At 36.5% G+C, this 19,277-nt stretch overlaps 4 protein-coding genes across 7 annotated transcripts; 2 read left to right on the top strand and 2 right to left on the bottom strand.

Annotated features, from left to right (window-relative positions):
- The first annotated feature begins 1,378 nt into the window (after positions 1-1,378).
- Positions 1,379-3,664, top strand: LOC147546651 (transcription factor MYB119-like). Its single transcript, XM_086637493.1, has 3 exons — positions 1,379-1,575; positions 1,786-1,912; positions 2,645-3,664. Exons 1-3 carry the CDS (start codon positions 1,436-1,438, stop codon positions 3,548-3,550), a joined length of 1,173 nt encoding a protein of 390 aa, XP_086493619.1. The 5' UTR covers positions 1,379-1,435; the 3' UTR covers positions 3,551-3,664.
- Positions 3,665-4,153: 489 nt separating this feature from the next.
- Positions 4,154-8,968, bottom strand: LOC147546650 (GDP-mannose transporter GONST2-like). Of its 4 annotated transcripts, none has more exons than XM_086636169.1 (12): positions 8,748-8,968; positions 8,300-8,393; positions 7,961-8,030; positions 7,475-7,687; positions 6,756-6,966; positions 6,140-6,279; positions 5,761-5,890; positions 5,413-5,511; positions 5,182-5,336; positions 4,954-5,070; positions 4,759-4,856; positions 4,154-4,469 (listed from the first exon to the last, which is right to left on the bottom strand). In XM_086636169.1, exons 4-12 carry the CDS (start codon positions 7,675-7,677, stop codon positions 4,426-4,428), a joined length of 1,197 nt encoding a protein of 398 aa, XP_086492295.1. In that variant the 5' UTR covers positions 7,678-7,687; positions 7,961-8,030; positions 8,300-8,393; positions 8,748-8,968; the 3' UTR covers positions 4,154-4,425. The 4 variants fall into 4 exon arrangements, with proteins under 4 accessions (XP_086492295.1, XP_086492293.1, XP_086492294.1 ...); XM_086636167.1 differs by having other exon boundaries at positions 8,300-8,375; positions 8,455-8,967; XM_086636168.1 differs by having other exon boundaries at positions 8,300-8,375; positions 8,463-8,967.
- Positions 8,969-10,701: 1,733 nt separating this feature from the next.
- On the bottom strand, positions 10,702-12,530 carry LOC147546649 (zinc finger (C2H2 type) family protein). The gene has a single exon (XM_086636166.1). It carries the CDS (start codon positions 12,364-12,366, stop codon positions 11,137-11,139), a length of 1,230 nt encoding a protein of 409 aa, XP_086492292.1. The 5' UTR covers positions 12,367-12,530; the 3' UTR covers positions 10,702-11,136.
- A 2,659-nt stretch (positions 12,531-15,189) lies between these two features.
- Positions 15,190-18,973, top strand: PHT4;1 (phosphate transporter 4;1). The gene is made up of 10 exons (XM_086673905.1): positions 15,190-15,868; positions 16,210-16,317; positions 16,512-16,667; positions 16,780-16,995; positions 17,155-17,364; positions 17,501-17,638; positions 17,791-17,892; positions 18,019-18,084; positions 18,245-18,329; positions 18,417-18,973. The coding sequence occupies exons 1-10, from the start codon at positions 15,440-15,442 to the stop codon at positions 18,512-18,514; spliced, it is 1,608 nt and encodes a 535-aa protein (XP_086530031.1). The 5' UTR covers positions 15,190-15,439; the 3' UTR covers positions 18,515-18,973.
- The last annotated feature ends 304 nt before the right edge of the window (positions 18,974-19,277 follow it).

The following is a 19,277-nucleotide window of genomic DNA, read 5'->3' as shown; positions in this document are numbered from 1 at the left end:
AACCAAGCTCAAATATGACCTTATATTTGTAGGGTAATCATGGGACTTTGGCATAAACAGATCATTTTGCCCGTTTCAAGAGTTTCCCTACTGTCTACTCTCAAGAGCAAGAAGGGGTCTAAGGGGCAAAATATTCAGAAATTGGACAACTGGTTGACAAAGTAATTTTCGGTTTTTTTTTGTTGTTGTTGAAGATGTATTCATGGTCTTGGTACGTAGTCATCTAAAGGTTATTGTTTGATACCATAAAAAAATTATGTACCTTTGCGTGGCTTATGTGATTTACATATTTAGACAACCAATTGCAATAAGTGTGTTGGTGAGTATTTGAAACAATGAGCAAATTGATGGTGGAATTTTGTGTTATTATCAAGGAATATGAGCACACAAAACCTTATAAATAAATTAGATACCACCCTCTTTTCTTTTCACCAATGAAACTATTTTGCCTTCTCAAAAAATGCAAAATGTATTTTTAAGCAATTATTATCTCACATAAATCCTCAAAGTATAATGCGTTGAAATTATGTGTTTATTTTATTTTGTGATCTCATAATTTTAATATAAATTAGCCTTAGTTTTTCAAGGTTTTTGTAAGAACAAATTGGTCAATCTTAGAACAAAAGTTCAACCCTAAAATCCTCTCTAGATTTACTCTCATTCTTAATAACATTAATTATATATTAATCTAGCTTACCATTTTTGCATGTTTTTTTAAAAATAAAATAATAAATGTAATGATAATAACTAACTAATTACCCCCCACTAATCCCTCTATTGCACCTTAATTTGGTCTGAGAGGAAGTTCAGGCGTTACATCCGTGTTGATTTATTAGCCATCCGATCAATATAAAGATCTACGGCTATCAAATAATCTAGCTCCTCTCAGCTGCCGACTATAATAACCTTCTCTCTCTCTATCATCTCTCAGCTCTCTCTATCTAACAAGAAGAAGAAATACAAACTACCCAAGATCAAGTGAATTGTGAATTGATTTGGATAGCTTAAAAATTGAGATTTTTTCTTGTTGAAAGCTTGTAATTTGATCATGGAAGGAGAAGGTGGTGGTTTCATTTATGGAGTTAGTGGTAATTTGGATAAGAACAGTAGTAGTAGTACTCATTTCCAAAGAGTAGTAGGACCTTCTTCTATTAGTCCACCATTAGCTGCAATAGAGAGATTTTTATGGAATCAAAATCATGATATATCAAACAAACTACAGATCTCAAATAGAAACCCTAGAAAGAGAGAAACTTTTGTTTCTGAAAATGGGTTTTGTGATCATGAAAGAAGACTAAGTAGTGGGTTGTTGTCCATTAATCAAGATCATCATCATATGGGCAATATTGTTAATGGGTTTTGTAGTGAAGAAGGAGATGATAAGTCTCATTGTTGGAGTAGTAGTAGTATAAATGAGATTTATAACAAAGTTGATATGAATTTTGGAGAGATGAAGAAGAAAGAAATGGTGATTAGTAAACAATTAGCTAAAGGTGGTGGTGGTGGTGGTGGTGGGTCTGATTATTCTAGTAGTACTTACTTGATTAAGGGGCAGTGGACTGATGAAGAAGATAGGTGATGATCATCTATTAATTCTTGGTTTATTTGTTTTATGTTTACATGAACAACCCTTGATTTCATCTCTCTCTATATATATAGGACTATTTCTTACAATAATAAGTATGACAAGTTTTATGGTAGATTAATTTGCATGATATATATATATATAATCATCAATATGAGATGTTAATAAATATTATACATTTTTTTTTGTGATGAAAAAAGGTTACTGGTTAATTTGGTGAATCAATATGGTGTAAGGAAATGGGCTCAGATTGCTCAAAAATTGGTTGGTAGGGCTGGCAAACAATGTCGAGAACGATGGCACAATCATCTCCGTCCTGATATCAAGGTTTTTTAATTTCTCTATGTCATGTATATGATTTATCTTTTTTTTTGTTGTTGTTTTTAGTCATTTAAAATGAAACCCTAATTTGCCATAGCTAGCTACCTGATATTTCGCTTTGGGTAATAAATATTAGCTAGATCCTCAAACTCTTATACTCATGCATCATGGATAATTTCTAGGATTTTGTGACCTTATCATTAGGGTTAAGATATTTAACAAACAAACAAACAAACCCTAGTGAGCTTTTATTTCCATTTTCCGTTTCTCAACTTCTCATGCTTTTCATGTTCTTTCTTCTTCCTTGTCAGTTTAGTTATCATATTTATTCATGTGATATTGAAGAGTTGTTTCCAACCAAAAATAACAATATGTAATGAGAAAGTGTGCTCATTAGGTCAAAAGACACCCATTTATTAGGTTATGTATATAAGGTACTTATAACATGTGCTCTAGTTTACAAAGAGAGAGGCTAGAATCACAAAAGATTTTGACAAAAAAAAGTTCCCAGCTGATGTGGCGGTTGTGATTTTCATCTCTCAACGGCCTAGATTTGGTCAAAGTTTGAAAAAGCACCCGCCACATCAGCTGGGAACTATCTTTTGTCAAAATCTTTTGTAACTTTATCATTTCCCGTTTACAAATTCGTTCTATTTTTATCAAGTTAAAGTTCAACTCTTCGTATATAGTTTTGAGGGTAGTCGATTGATTTGTTTTTCACTTTGATCTAATATGTAGAAGGATACATGGAGTGAAGAAGAAGAGAGACAATTAGTAGCAGCACATGAAAAGATCGGAAACAGATGGGCTGAGATAGCGAAACAAATCCCTGGAAGAACCGAAAATGCCATAAAGAATCATTGGAATGCTACTAAAAGAAGATTGAATTCTAAAAGAAAGAACAAGAAGGTATTAGGTCAAGGAAGGAAATTTCGGCCATGTATTCTCCAAAACTACATCAAAACCAAAATCATCAATGTGAGCTGCTTAAACACTCCTACTAGTGATGGAACCACTCCCTCCACGAACCCATCGCCGGACTTGACGAATATAGAACCATCTGATTCACCTTTCACTGATGATTCCTCAGCTCTTATCAACCACTCATATGATGACGAATTACTATTCGCACAAAATTTCTTTGATAACATATACGGAGAGGCATCGGTGGATGATACATTGATCCTGAGTCCATGTGATCATGAAGAACCAATATTATTACAAGATGGGGAACTCCAAAATTCTATGATCTTGAAACCAATAGGTGATGATAATCTGCTCATGAAGATGAACGAATGTGGTGGTTATAACAACAAGACTTCTTCTTCTTCTTGTTGTTCCCCAATTACCAAAGAAGTGGAAAATAAGAACACCACCATCTATCCCCAAGGTGAGAATTACATGAGTAACAACTCATCATCACCCATGTATTCAGATCTTTACCTCTCTTATTTATTGAATGGAGTCACGTCATCTTCGTCTTTCCTCGACAACTGCTATGAAAACCAGAGGAATAATAACAACGATGACTTGGCGCCCATCATGAATAATGATCATGGTGGAATATTTTACAATGGGAAGAAAGAGATGGACTTGATAGAGATGGTGTCATCTTCAAAGTTTTCTCACCATTTTAAGCAATAATTAGTTAGTAGTAGGTTTAGATTTGTAATGAAAATGTAGAGAAATGAACAAGTAAAATTCTGAAGGTGGCCGGGGAAGTGAAAGGGGTTGTTGGTCTTGATTTGTAGAAAGAAATGTGTAGAGAATCTTATTATTGGTTGTTGAGACAGACTACTCATGCTGACTTAAAAACTGTTTTATAGCAGACTACTCTCCATGAACAAACAATTCATGTTAAAAGTAAGCAAGCGTTTTTTTTCATTTTTATTGCAGACAAATATCCAGCTGCTCACTTCTTTCACTTGTTTGCAATCATTCTCATCTCTCTCTCTATCTCTCTCTCTCTACATGCATGCAGTTGTATCTGATTTGTTAGGGCTCTGTTAGTTAGGGTTGGGAGAATCAGATAACTGGGCCAATGATAGTACTGTTGGCGGATGATCTCAGAATGAAAAAAAGTTTATGGGCACCACTAAAACCCTTGGGTTTTTCCTTGTTCCAACTTTGCAGAAAAGGAGAAGAGAGCATCTCCCATGTTTGTAATATTCAATTCTGAATTGGTACACTGAATACAAGTTACTAAACCTGGTGGATCATGAGAGTAACAAAAAAGAAAATGATATAGTAGTAAGAAATAAGAATAGTAGTATTAGTATAAGAATTACAAAATGTCCTTTAAGTGGATCTTATTAGAAAAAAATTACAACCCTGTTTCTCTCCCTTGCCAAAAGTTAAGTTACAAAACTTCAAGGAAATTAAAAAAATAATTTGAACTCAAAGAAAAAGTAGTATGTTCCTATATAAAGATTAAAGAACACAAACAAACGTCATTGGTTCCTTTCCCGAACAAGCATTTCAGCTGCAACGATTTCTATCATGATGATTTTATTGTGGTATCAAGACATTTTGGCCCTTGCAAATAATACTCCAGCTAACAGACCTGATTCAAATGGGACATTTGAAGAAATTAGCAATGGTATGTGTTTTTCTTTTCTTTTCGGGTGACGTGGAGGACATGTGGTGTTTATGGCTATCACGTGTGGGGCTGTGGGCCTAGCTCTATCCCATGTTAAGTTTGTGGTCATCCAACTCAACCAATTGCAATGAGTGGAGAGGACCTAGACGTTATATTCTTGGTTGCTAGATACCCTTTCTCCTAAAAGGGGATCTTCAAACAAAAAAGTAAACCTCAATTTTAGAAGTATTAATTCATTGATTATGTAGGTTACCGAAGAGTATGCTGAAGAGGTTGGACATGCTGAATGAAACATTGAAAAGAAGTAAACCGGCAACTGATATAGGAATCTTGTTTAGTGACCCAACCAGGCTGCAGAAAAGGTAAGGGACCAAAAATCGTCAGCAGTTTCTCACAAAACTTAAAACTCCAACAACTTTATCCGAGTTCAATTTTCTGAGCTTTTTACCTATATGTGGTTGGGCTAGTTTGATTCAAAAACCACATTGAGGTGAAACTAATTGCAAGTCCAAGAAGTCCACTTGCTGTTGACACAACCCAAAACATCGGCAGTCTAATTACGTCCCTGGAAGAATACATGAGAAATCATCACAGTGAGACACGAATTTGGGACCTAACTTGAAGAATTTGGACTCCATAGACCATATCCCCAACAAGATAGAGAAACAAGCCTTACACATTATATACATATTCCCATTCCTTGAAGAGAAGAATCAAGAATATAGCCAAGGGTAAAGAGAGTGCATTGTTAAGCAAAACCATGGAAATTTCATTAAGAGACCCAGATTTCGTCGATTGTTTCGCTGTGTCCATCACCCGCCGAAGGGTAAGCTTTAAAAAGAAGCACATACTAAAAGTCAGTTAGGAATCCGATAGAGAAAGACGGAGTGTTTGAGCAGATACGTACCGAGTAGCTAGCTGTGAGGATGCAATTAAAAATCTGCCATGTATATCCGACAGCATCGAATGAAAGATCTGTGATTCCTCCACTCAGAGCAGATATTATCTGCAAACGCAAGACAATATTTCATCAATTAGTTGACATTCATTTATTATGATTTGGTGCTTGAATTTTAAAAGTTTTGTTGTCTTCCCGAAAAAAATCTGCAACTCTCGGAACAGATAAAAAATAAACTGCAACTCTCGAGACTCAAATATATCGTTAGTTTTGTTTTTTCTTATCGGGACATAATTGAAGCAACAATAAGAAGTTCATGAGCTTACAATAAGGAACAACGAGAAGAGAATGACATACCATCATAAACATGGCAGTCCACACTCTCTTATTTTGGCGCTTCTTGAAGATATATAATTCTCCAAGTGCTGTTAAGATGTTTGTCATATTCTTCAAGACTGTCACCATTGCAACGTTTATGAACTTCAAACTGAGCATCAACTTAAGAAGTAAGTGAACATGAACACACACAATTACTACCCATCACCAGTTTATCATATTCCACATAGACACACAAATATGAGAGTAGGTTCAGCTGAGATCATATGATGCCTCTTTTATGTACTCCATAAACACACAAATTTATGTAAAATTTACTTGACGCATGAGACTCACTATTTTAGCTCCTTAGGTGATAACAAATAAAACAAATCCCGTAAAAAGCCTTGTCAGGACATACCTATACATGCCGGTCACAAGCATCCCAATAAATATTACATTGACAGGAAGCCAAACTTTGATCAGCTTCCAAGTGAGCTTTTCAGTAGTTACCAGTCCGGAAAATTCTAATATAATGACAACAATGACACTGACAAGATTCTGCAACACGTAAAACGGAGATTAGTTTCCACAAGAATGGTTAATTATTCACATTGGCAGCATTTTCCTGAAGAAAATAAAAACACTAATGGAGATATCCGCAGGGGTAGTTCAGATGTTCAGTCCGGATAACTTTGCAGAGCATATACAGCTCATGTAGGTCATAAGGGAGGCAGATAACCACGACTCTCCCCCGTTTTAGCTGGATAGTAAAAGAACACTAGAAATCAACCATGGTCTCAGTTTCCAAAGACTAACGATAGTAAAAAAATACAAACGAAAATCAATGACATGTTCTATTGAGCCACGGTAACTAACTGTTAACATGGAGAAGCTTTCATTTTGCAGGTTGGTATAGACTCTGAAGTCTGAACACTAACACGACGTTTCAGGTCCCTTCCAAAATATTCCACTTGGAATATATACATTTTTATATAGAAAAAAAATTTGTATCGCCAATTATATATTGGTCAGACCTGATAAAACATTAGAGATATTCCCGCATCAAACCCATAGCTTGATAGAACAACTTTGTTCAGCAATATCATGCTGCAAGAAGACAAACAGTAAGCCAGTCCAGACAAAAGAGGTCCAGATTTTCTTTCAGACCCGTGCTCTCTCCTTCCACCCTCGTCCTTCTGGAGACTGATGTCATCACTCAATGGTGATTGAGTTCCTCTTGAGAACCTGCATGTGTTATGATAAAGAATGAGAAGAAGTTTTAGACCCATCAGAGTAAAGCACTGACAGGTGTGCCCAAACACATGGCTGCAAAACGATTTTGATGAAATAAACAAAAGTGGGGTTTATTTAGATTTTGAGGCATAATCTAGCAGCGAGTTATATACATTTCTATGCTATATATACATCCAATAAAGAGAATAAGAGAGCAGACTAAGAATAGTTAAAATCGACCAATTAGATGAAAACAGATCTCGTAGTAGTATATATCTTATAAATTGGAACAAATTATTGTTACTGATTGCATTGCTATACAAAAGATAAATCAGCATTTCGACGAGACTCTGTAATAAGCCATAATTGATAGTTGAGGAGATAATGAACAGGGTTCTACTGATGATCTTAAAAGCAAGAATTGACCTAATATTTTTGTTTTGTGTCGAATCTAGTCTTAATGGAAAATGAAAGTAGAAATGTATAAAAGAGACTTCCATATAAAAGAAGATATTTCTACCTGTTACTTGTCACTCTTCGTACAACACTTGTTGCAATATTGATAAATGACCGGTTTCGCTGCTCTTTAATACCATCAAGGATCTTGTACACTAGACTATCTCTTCTGCCTAAGGTTACATTACCATTTGTAGTTGTCGAGCCAAATTCTGGGTCCTCAGCATCATGGGGTATAACTGGGTCCGATTTAAAATCAGATGACATGACACAGCACCTGAAACAAAAGACAGTAAGCAAAATCAAATACAACAACCCTAAACAGTTTAAATCATGTAAGAGTTTCGGAAGAGCGACTCATCTGGCAGAGCTTATAGAGGGTTGCTAAAAGCTTAGGGCTTAGGTTTAAGGGTATTAGCATTTCCACAACTAAGTCTTAACACCTAACTAGACCCGAAAACTAAGTGTCTACATCTACATCATGAATATCCGATTCCCTCAATCATATATTAGAATCATATCTCCAAGAAGCACAAGTTAGATCTCTTACCTCAAATTTGAGGCTGCAATAGAGTGGTCGAGTAAACCTCCAGCCGCGTAAAGAAGGTAACAAGTAGACTCTGCAACACAAACAAAAAATGTCATTGTACAAGAAGTGATAAAAAATATGAAAACTTTACCCAAATTCATTACACTAGTAAACATCATATGGTCACTAAAATCAAAATGCCCCCTAATTCATCTCTGATTTGGACAAGAATCAGATTACTAAATTCATAAACTTGCAAATCAAAATGGAAATAAGAAACCATAAATTGGAATCAGATAATACAAAAAACAATAATAAGAAAAGAAAAAAAAAGGGAAAAGCAAAATAAAGAAGATCTACCTTATTAACTCTAAGAGGAATTAGGAATAATTTCCAAATGATTTCAGTCAGTCTCACAAGATTGATCGATGATAACCTATAAAGAATGATGAAACTAATAAATGATTTTACAAGTATGATTAGGGTTTTCAAAAGTAAGAGTCTGAAGCACGCACCGCAGTACAGAGAGAGAGAGAGAGAGAGAGAGAGAGAGAGAGAGAGAGAGAGAGAGAGAGAGAGAGAGAGAGAGAGAGCATGCGAAAGACGTGATGAGATATAGGGAGTGAAAGAAGGGGGAATTTGTTTTGGAAGTACGTAAAGGGGGAAAGGAAAGAGAATCATGATGAGAACAGAGTTCGAGAAGAAGAAGAGAGAGATTGAGTAGTAGTAGTAGTAGAATAGAAACCCTAGCTGATTAATGGAGTAAGAAAATGAAAAGAGGCGGAGAAGTAGGGGAAGGATTCCACACTAACATGATCATTAGGCATGAGAGTAATAGAGAGAGAGCACCGACCGGCAACGCCATTGACGGAGGATCAATTCCCGAGATCAACGAAGTCAATTGCTTCGATTTCTTCATACTTCTTCCCATAAAATTAAAAAAAAAAAAAAAAAGATTAATTACTGCAACTATGAAATTTTCTCTCTCTATCCCTCTCTTGCTATGTCTGCTGCTAGTTTCCGTTCTCTTTTTCTTTAGTAGATATTTTGGCGCGTAAAATAGGGTTTTGGCGGGCCCCGTTGAATTCCGAATTCTCGGAATGTCACGTGTGAGGAGAAGGAGGAGGAGATAGAGATAGCTAGAAGCCTAAGTTGAACACTGTTTAAGTAGTGAGACCTGTAGAAGGATAGATTTCACTATAAATTTAGTAGATGTTTGGATTGTAAAGTAAAATTTGACTTGTAAGTTTATTCTAGTATTACTTTCGATTTAGATAAATCGCAACGGAGAGATGGATTTTTTGTCAATTTCAATTATAGTTTGACATTTGATTGAAAGATATCTTCTTTGTAGAAGACTTTTCACAAAAGTGACTTACTCAGGAGCTCTCTCAACGATCAACAAACGAAGAAAACAAAATCAGAGTAAAAAATATCCCAAATACATGAGTAAATTCACGTAAACGTATTACTAATGTAAAGAGTAAAGGGGTTTTGGTCCTTTTGGATGTCCAACTTTGGTTCCTCACAAGCCAATTTTGCTCGATCAAAATTCAAGAGACTTTAATTAATAAAATATCAACTTAATTTTCATCAAAATTTTTTTTACAATATATATATATATAGTTTATGGTTTGATATTGATTATATTCATTTTCATAACAACCCCGGGCGGCCACGGTGCACCACCCACCAACTCCAATCACAACCACTTCGAAACACCATCTCCAATTTTCTCTTCCTCCTTACTCTCTTCCGTTAAGAGTCACCCCTAGGCCCTGACTAGCTTTTACTCCTCTCCCCTCGGTTTCTTGGCGGTTGGTTGGTTCCAATCAACACCCAAAATTGAAACATTCAACACGAAATATTGCCCTTCCACATCATTTTACTTGCTGAAGAATGAAGGGACTGGTACCTTATGGTTTTGTCTAGCTCATCATCCCCTTTTCCACTCCTCAAGAAATTGGACAGATTTTTGTAGGTTTTTTTTTTAAGGGCATATAAGACTTCTCAACAAAAAAAAAAAAAATACAAGACTTCTGGAAAAGAATTGCCCAGTTAACAGGCTTTGGATTATGAGTCCATCTGGGACGTCCTAATAGCTAGGCCAAACGTATTGGCCCGCCATTTAATGTGCAAACAAAAGATCCAAAACAACCCAATGACTTTTTTGACCTTTTCTTTTGCCTAACTTAACATCCGGTTCTATTATGCCAAAAGATGAACCCGTCTCCAGATTGCATATTGATATTACGAACTTTGGGGTTCTGGATTCCAAGGGGGTTTTCTTCGTACAATGCTTCCCCAGTTGATTGAATACATAACGGATCATTCCTGCTGTCACATCTGCGAATATAAAATTTCATCGTCCGCTTGTTTCTTTGTTTCTTCTGTTTCAAACTTTCACTCTAAATACAAATAATCTATAAAGATTTATATTTTGTTAGCATTTGTGTCAATGATCTCAATTTTTGCTTCAATATATTGATGTTGTACTTGTACATATAGACCGATCTTTTAGAACTTCCAAATTATAAATTCGTTCCATAACATCATACAAAGTGATTTTTTCATATGCAACCGTGAATTCTCTCATAACTCCCCTTCCTTCATGGGAGTAGGTATAAACCTTGGGTTTGGGCCTATTAGATGGCCTTTTAGGTTTAGGGTATCATGAGTGGTTATGGACACAATTTTACTAAGGGTTTGCATCCTTAAATGAAAATCAATAAATTTGTAACACCATAATAGTAAAAATGATAGAATCAAATCAATGAAGATAAGTAGATTTGCACACTTCTCTTCATCAAAAAAAAAAAAGATTTGCACACTTCCACTTGCACATTTATATATAACTCATAACAAAACCCAATTGATGAAGTACACTTAATCCCAACTAAACAACTATTAACCCCTTTAATCATCATCACTATCACAACTCCCCCCATCATAAGTCACAACTCATGACTCCCTTTCTCTCTCACTCTTCTAAAGCTAACATTTCACACGGTTCCCACCAACATTCCATCGTCATCATCATTCATTCATCTTTTTTGCTTCTTTTTCTTTCTTTTCCCAACTTTTTTTTATCTAAAGCCAGACCAAATTATATCACATATCACGTATAAATAAAAAAATCAACCATTTTTTAGCCGAAAAATAAAACTAAAAGCACAAAATCTACCGTTAGATCATAATCACACACTATAGATAATTGCAAAACAAGGAAGCACAGCCCTCGGATTAAACACTATGAGTTCTTCTTCATCTAACTTTGTATTAACACCACCACCAACACCAATACCACCTCTTCCCATGACCGAGTCAAACCCCGGTTCATCTTTGTTCCCCGTAGTAACTGCCTCATAACTCCCGATCCGACCCGCTATAACTCGGCAAATCAGCATAACTCGTTTCACATTCATGAAAGCAAATTCATCTTCAAGCTCTCGAGGAATACTCATATGAGCTCTTAAACTAGTCGATAATGTCGAAATACCATCCATTTTAGCTGAAAACCCTGACCTAATTATCCCACAAACACTACAATATTGTTGATTACAAATACTTGATTTCCCATTGTCTCCCAAATTACATATAAACGTTGAACAATGAAATCTTAATAATTCATTTCCATCAGCTATACATCTCTCATCTCTTCTTCGAATTCCATTTCTCTCTTCTTTGGATTTCACAAATTCTCTGTAATCTTCAAACTTTGATAATATCTTTGGGCTATTATGAATTTTGAGAATTCGATGAATGTTGGGGTTGTTAGAATTCTTGTCTTTGATATTGTTCCAGCCCGTTTTGAAGATAATCTGGACTATATTTTTACCCGTATCACCTTCAAGAAGTTCACTAACTGCGTGTTTCATTGATTGATGTTGTTCTAGTAATTGGGGTTTTTGGAAAATTTCTCCACATATAGGACAAGGAAAGATATCATTTCGAAGGGGAAATGATCTTTGATCGATGAGATTGAGAGAGGAATTGGGATCGGAGACAAACAAACCAGTACGTCGTTTTCTTGACGGTTGTGGAGGAGAAGATAAAACTGTGTCGGTAGTGGTGGTGGGTGTTTCAATTGAAGGTTGGGATGATGTAGCTGAGATTAGGGTAGGTGAAGGAGGAGATTGAATTTGGTTGTTATTTGAATGTTTTTTGAAGGTGAAGAGTCGTTTGATGTAAGACCAAGATTTGCGTGGGGGTTTAAGGAATTGGGTAGTTGATTGAGAAGAAGAAGAAGGGTTTGAAGAAGATGGAGGAGAGAGAGGGGTAATTTTACGTTTTTTGTTATTGGTTGAAGAAGAATCAAGAGTTGTTGTTGTTTTGAATATGAAGCAACCAAGATGGAGAAAGAGAAGAAGAATTGAAGAGATTAAAGTGTGGAAGAAGGAATTGGTGGATGATGAAGTTCTTGCCATTGTTGGTTGTTAGTCTAATTAATCAAGTTTTAGATAAAAAAAGGCCATTGATGGTGGTTGATTGGTGAAGAGGAAAGGTGAAGCTAATAAGAGAGATTAAGAGAGAGAAGGTCCAAAAGAGGAGGAGGAAGAAGACATAAGAGTAGGGACGTACTTGGAATGAATAAAGTAAAAAGATGAAAGAAGAGTCGGTGGAAGGTAATTTCACAGGTAACGACTGCTTTTGAAAGGCGCCTCCATTAAATGATGTTCCTTCCACAAGGCAAATTTGAGTAGAAATGTGCGAAGAAGGCGCCTTCAACACTTACGAGTCTCTAAAATTTCTCCTGATTCCATTTTCTTATCAAACAAAGTACTATAAACCAGCAGTAATGCTATTTTGTCTAAGAACGTAAATAATAACACTACGGAAGTTAATGTGATCGGCTCCCATTAATCTGAGTATGTAGAGACAAAAATATTGAGATCAGTGGGCGTCGACCACATCTTTCGAGTTGTGGTCGACCTCATTTTTAGTCCAAATATAGAAGACTACGAGTCTATTCGTTTTTCCTCCTAGTAATCCGACTAGGGAGTAGGGACTAGAACTAATAAGTTTCACAATCGATATACTTCACATAGTTCAAATTTAAACGAGAGCGATTCAAGCAATGAAATCAGAAGGGGATGGCGATGTGAGAGATTTGCTTCATTCAATTTTGAGAGGGGAGAGAAATAAGAAGTATAGCTTTTGGTCTTTTTCATGTGTTAAAGCATTCGAATCCTTCAATTGTCCCTTAAAATCTCCATGTTTATTATTCTACGTACCCTGCTGCCCCACTATTGTCCCTTCTTCAACTTTTGTTAAATAAACTAGGGTATATCCCGTGCCCCAGGGCACGGACACTTGAGAGAGATTTTAATTAGGTATTATTTTATTGATGAAACAGAAATTTATTGTCATATTTTATTGAGAGATAGAATTTTATTAGTTATTATTTTTTTGTTTCTTTTCTCTTAAATTAGTTATTATTTTATTGAGAGAGAGAAATATTTTAATTTCTTTTTTTAACCCTTGAAATTTATTTTGTTTCTTTTTTTCTTAAATTAGTTATTTTATTTCTAAGAAAGAAAGGATCATTGTTTGTTAAATAGGTAACTTTATTTCTACGAAGGACTATATTTTAAATTTTGAGAAGGACTTCTAGACAATATGCATAATTAAATAAGGATGTTTGTCCCAGTCATCGTTTTCCCTTCTGTTTTATATAATAGATGGTACTATTAATTTATTTCAAGTGGTGATCATGGCAAAGCGAGTGCTTATCCCCACTCTCTCCCAATGAGAATCGGATTCCTTATTTTTTACTTTCGTTAAGCCAACTACCAATCAACATGCCCTACAAAATTAAGTTAGTATATGGTTATTGTATAATAAATAAAAGGAAGGAAAGAAAAGAATTTTCCTCTTTTCTTTTTTTTTTTCTGTTGAAAGGAAAAGAATTTTCCTCATATATATTGTTTCAAGATTTTCTGACTCTTGTACCAGAAATGGTTTATAATGGGCTTTGCCATTGAAAAATGATGATAACATTTATAAGCGTCCCCTTAAAATTGATTTAGACGCCCCAGAAAGTGGGCACCTTTAGAACTTCTAAGAGAAATATTGGATGTTGACAAGCCCAATGCATGCTACTTGTGGGCTCCATAGTCTAGTTTGGCTGTCTTCGTGCAACTAGGGGTGGGGAAAAGGCCAGAAGCCCAGATCCACCCGAGCTGCGATAAATCCACGATCTTCGATGCCTGAGATGGGCATACTCATCTGGACCGTTATTTCTAGACGGTCGGTCACATACATAAGGCTCTGTCTGGCCTACCCGTCCAAGCCCAAGAGATGGGCATTATCCGTCTAGCCCGCTATCTAATCGGTCCGTCACGGACGTAAGCTTTTGGGTAGCCTCCCGTCCAAACCTGACTGCTACAACCTACCCGATTTATGTTAGGCCTGACTTAGGCCAATATTTGGGCTGTGAGTCGGTTCTTAAAGAAACTAGTTCTATCTTCCATATTTTAGTCCGACACAACTACACAAGTGTTCTTTTTTCTGGAAATCACGATAACCACGAAATTTAAACCCTTATAGAAACGAGTTTAAAGTCCAACTAAACTACTGGTCTAAAGCTCAACTAAATTAATGACATAAAACCAATCAAATTACTTTATTTATACTTTTAATAACCCAAGTTCAATAAATCATATATTTCACTTCGCTGAAAATCGAACCTAAGACTTGGAAGGTTTAAGTGCATGAAACATCAATATTGGGCTTGCTCACATGGGCTTCGTCCTCTAATGAAATCTCTTTATTGAGTTATTTTTGTTATTTTTGAAGAAAAACTCTTGTTATGCCCGATATGCGACCACAAAGTGCCTGACCACTCCGACCACCCAATGTGCCTGACCATGCCTGACCACTCCGATTATATTATAGGTAACAATGTGCATGTTCCGTCCCAACTGAATGAGGTACTTGTCTACTGACTTCCAGTCCGACCTGATTCCCACCCCTAGTTTGCAAGCAATTGGAAGTTCTAACCACGCCCAACATTATTCGAACCATATTCCACACAAACTCCTGTCAGAATTTGACAACAAAGGGTAGAAAAATAAAAAAATGATAGGAAAAAAGAAAAACTATGCAGATTCTACGAAATGAATCACGACAAGCTCATATAGAATTTCTGGCCAGAGTCTACCCAATTTTTCTTTCTTCTTAACATTAATCTTAAGAACCTCTATGGAGGAAGATAATGCCTTAACCATTTTACATGGGACCTAGTGGTGTTTTCATTGGCTACACCATGGGATGGAGATCTCTTTTCCTGTCCTTAATGAAATCTTCAATTGGCTCCAACGACACGTGTCATATCAACAACCAATCCTTTACATTATTAACAGAATCACACTCTTCCCTTCCAAGCCTCTAACTCTTCTTCATCTCTCAGTCTCACAAACAAAAAAAATATCACTCTCTCTTTCATTACTCAGTGGACGAAACACAATACCTTATTTCTCTCTCTCTCTCCTCTAAGCCATGAAAGCTGGAGTCTTTCTTCTCCCAACTCCATTCATCTCATCTATTCAAAACCGAAACAACTCCAATCATTCTGGGGTTCCCAACAAGATATCATCTTCAATTATCAAACCCCACAAACGGTTTCATCATAATGTTTCACCAAACCCACTAAAATTTGAACAACTTAGTGTTGTTTTCAGAAATTTGGGTATATCCAAACGAGAGACTGGGAGAGTTAGAGCAGATGTGAAATCAGAATCTTATGATACCAACGCATCCGATTCATCAGTTAAGAAATTCTCTGATAGTTTCAGAGATGTTGGTGTTGTTGTTAATTCTAAAGAAGATAGTTTGGAGATTTCAATTCCATGGTGGGAGGAGTTCCCTAAGCGTTGGGTGATCGTCATTCTCTGCTTTTCTGCTTTTCTTCTCTGCAATATGGATAGAGTAAGCTGCTTTTTTGTTCAATACTAGATTACCCATTTTCATCAACTAGTTTAATCTTAACTTAAATTGTCATAGTCCCATCGACCACGAGAGTGTCCGGAGCCTGGGCTATAGGTGTACCCTCAAGCTTAATGAGTGTCGAGGCCTTTTGGTGGGGCTCGTGGAGCCTTCACAAGAACAAAACCCTGTACCTGTGTGAGGTGGTAAAAGCGGGGACAATATCGACAACGGCTAAGGCTTGGGCGTCACTTAAATATTTAAATAGTTGATTTCTTAGGTTTAAGGTTATGTGATTTTGCTCAATATACATATTCGAAAGAGTTTTGCGTATCGTTTGGCAGGTAAATATGAGCATTGCCATCTTACCCATGTCGGCCGAGTATAACTGGAGCCCATCAACTGTTGGATTAATTCAATCTTCATTTTTTTGGGGCTACCTTCTCACTCAGGTGAGGTTACTTTTCTTGCTAATCTCAATCTGGAGCGACCTTCTAGGTTTCCTTTCTTGAATCTTGTACTTCCATGGTGTTTAATATTGGGGGATTTGTGAAACTAAGGTTTCAAAATGCTGATTCTTTTCAATTTCCAACTCCTTGGAAAAATGGTGTTTCCTTGTATTCTCATAGTGAATTACAAATCATAGGTTGCTGGAGGTATATGGGCAGATACAGTTGGTGGGAAAGCCGTCTTGGCGTTCGGGGTAGTTTGGTGGTCTGTTGCTACTATTCTCACACCTGTTGCTGCTAAACTTGGGTTGCCTTTCTTACTTGTTGTTCGCGCTTTCATGGGGATCGGCGAGGTTACCTCTTAACTTGCTCGTTATATAGTTTCCTCCCCTTTTCTTTCGTAGATTAAACCTATGGACTTACTCTTCTATCTTCATCTTGAATATAATCTTGTCTTGTTTTTAGGGTGTTGCCATGCCTGCCATGAATAATATATTATCCAAGTGGATTCCTGTATCAGAGAGAAGTAGATCTTTGGCACTTGTGTATAGTGGAATGTATCTCGGTTCAGTTACTGGTCTTGCCTTTTCCCCGTTCTTGATACATCAATTTGGCTGGCCATCTGTGTTTTATTCCTTCGGGTCGCTTGGTACAGTTTGGGTCTCCTTGTGGCTAAGTAAGGTAATTTCCTCTTAACATAAGTATAGAAGTAGGAATGAGATAAGTTATTTGGGTATTAGAGACATAATTGTGATAGCGAAACTATTAACCGTTTGTGCTTTTAGTCCCACAAACTTATGCCTGATATATCCTTTGATGACTTTCTTCATGACTACATAGGCACATAGCTCACCTCGTGAAGATCCTGAACTTCGACCACAAGAAAAGAAGCTTCTTGCTGGTAACAGTGTTTCCATGGAACCAGTGAAGGAAATTCCATGGAAATTGATCTTATCAAAGAGACCTGTCTGGGCTCTTATAGTTTGTCATTTCTGCCATAACTGGGGCACTTTCATCCTTCTCACGTGGATGCCGACATATTACAACCAGGTAAATTCCATCTAACACTAGTCTATTTTGGAATGAAAAATAGTTTCGAAGTTATAATGCCCATTTTCCTAGTTTCTTGAGTATCTCAATCTAAATTCGACATGAAAAATGTTTTATCTGGAATGAAATTGGTCAGGTCTTGAAGTTCAATCTTACAGAGTCTGGCCTTTTTTGTGTGCTACCATGGCTTACAATGGCATTTTCTGCAAACCTGGGTGGATGGATCGCCGACACTCTTGTGAGTAAAGGATACTCCGTCACCGTGGTTCGGAAGGTAGTTTTCTATAAGCTGGTCACCTTTTTCGGTGATTGATGTATTTCTGTACTCTTACGTTCATTTCAAACTGATGAAAAGGAACGATTAATACATATCTATTGGCTCAATTTACTAATGGTTGAAATCTTGTTTTGGATATTGACTTGCAGATTATGCAATCGATCGGGTTTCTAGGTCCAGCCTTCTTTCTAACTCAACTGAGCCATATTGATTCTCCTGCTGTGGCTGTTTTGTGCATGTCCTGCAGTCAGGTCTGTGTGTGTTATAGTTCAGACAGCTACTAACATCAGTTTAAAGGCACTGATACCTCCTTATAAGGAACCTCTATTTTTTACGAGCATTGCTTATCTCAACGATATTGAAATTTCTTTTGATAGGGAGCGGACGCATTTTCACAGTCTGGTTTGTACTCGAACCATCAAGATATTGGCCCTAGATATGCAGTAAGTATTTTTGTTATATGTTCTGCCATTCTGCTTTTTTGCTTTGTCGCCTAATGCCACCGAGTACAGGGGTTTAGGCCATTAGGGTTGTGATCTACCATTAGACCAAATTTCAGAGTAGTCTTTGAAAAAGTAACGAGTGACTTTTGTTTAATGACAGGGAGTGCTGCTTGGTTTATCGAACACAGCTGGTGTACTGGCTGGAGTCCTTGGGACAGCTGCTACCGGTTATATCTTGCAGCACGGTTTGACATTTCATCCCTCTATACCTTTATATTTTGATTGAAGCGTCCTCGAATTCTAGTACTTATCTTGACATAAAAAACTTTCAGGTTCTTGGGATAATGTCTTCGAGGTTTCTGTCGTCCTTTATCTAGTTGGAACTGTAGTATGGAATCTCTTCTCCACTGGTGAGAAAATTCTTGACTAACTCAATTAGATCTTTTGATATTTTAGCTAGTAGCTACAAACTTGACCAAGAGAGGAGATTAAAACATAAGATGTAACAAGAAATCCAAATGACAAAGAAAACAGAGAATTTTTGTATAAATGAAATGAGTCCTCCCATTTGGTAAACCAGAAGCAAGAAATAATCGTCAGTCACGCACCCGAAATCAAATTCGAGTAGTCTGTTACCCGTGGAGCTTCTCTCCTCATGGTCTTCTTTCTCCGATTATACGAGCTCGTGTCAACGTACATTAATGGAGGAAAGAATGATACAAATAATAGTATGAAACAGGGTTTGACACTGAGTACATATGTATATTGAATACAAAATGTACCATTTTTGTGATTATGTATAATTCTTTATGTAATATTCTTCTGTATATTTGTACTTACTACACCTTCAACTCCCATCTTCAAGTATAGTTTTTATTTTTTGCATATAATTTCCAAAAAGGTTTCTAGATTTTCTGTATCTTTTAGAGAAATTATAGAGTGGTCTTGGATGGAAGTTAGGTGGTTGTACTAAACCCTTGACTACAGACTCCAGAGATATATAGACTTATCTTGACTAATTTCTAATCTTCAATGAGTCTAACCTACCAATGGATGGTGGAAGTGGGCGAAACTCGTATGACCCATGACAATTCGCTATCTTCCTCGATTGAATTGAGACAGAATAACATTTATATCATAACAAAATCGAGGTTTATGTGTGTTTCGGTATCACTCTGATAAAAGAGTATAAA

Source organism: Eschscholzia californica, unplaced genomic scaffold (genome assembly GCF_041429995.1).
Source record: "Eschscholzia californica isolate CP2 unplaced genomic scaffold, dmEscCali1.0.p SCAF_4, whole genome shotgun sequence".
Taxonomy (NCBI): Eukaryota; Viridiplantae; Streptophyta; class Magnoliopsida; order Ranunculales; family Papaveraceae; genus Eschscholzia; species Eschscholzia californica.
This window is presented reverse-complemented; position numbering and strand designations above follow the sequence as displayed.

What these genes read in the sequence shown, in the direction of transcription:
- LOC147546650 (XM_086636169.1), bottom strand. Translation starts at nt 7,677, where the DNA reads ATGTCATCTGATTTTAAATCGGACCCAGTTATACCCCATGATGCTGAG. An exon ending in GGACTGCCATGTTTATGATG is followed by an intron (nt 5,512 to 5,760) that starts GTATGTCATTCT and finishes TTGCGTTTGCAG; the next exon opens with ATAATATCTGCTCTGAGTGG. An exon ending in TGGGAATATGTATATAATGT is followed by an intron (nt 5,071 to 5,181) that starts GTAAGGCTTGTT and finishes GTATTCTTCCAG; the next exon opens with GGACGTAATTAGACTGCCGA.
- LOC147546651 (XM_086637493.1), top strand. Translation starts at nt 1,436, where the DNA reads ATGAATTTTGGAGAGATGAAGAAGAAAGAAATGGTGATTAGTAAACAA. An exon ending in TGGACTGATGAAGAAGATAG is followed by an intron (nt 1,576 to 1,785) that starts GTGATGATCATC and finishes TGATGAAAAAAG; the next exon opens with GTTACTGGTTAATTTGGTGA. An exon ending in ATCTCCGTCCTGATATCAAG is followed by an intron (nt 1,913 to 2,644) that starts GTTTTTTAATTT and finishes TCTAATATGTAG; the next exon opens with AAGGATACATGGAGTGAAGA.
- LOC147546649 (XM_086636166.1), bottom strand. Translation starts at nt 12,366, where the DNA reads ATGGCAAGAACTTCATCATCCACCAATTCCTTCTTCCACACTTTAATC.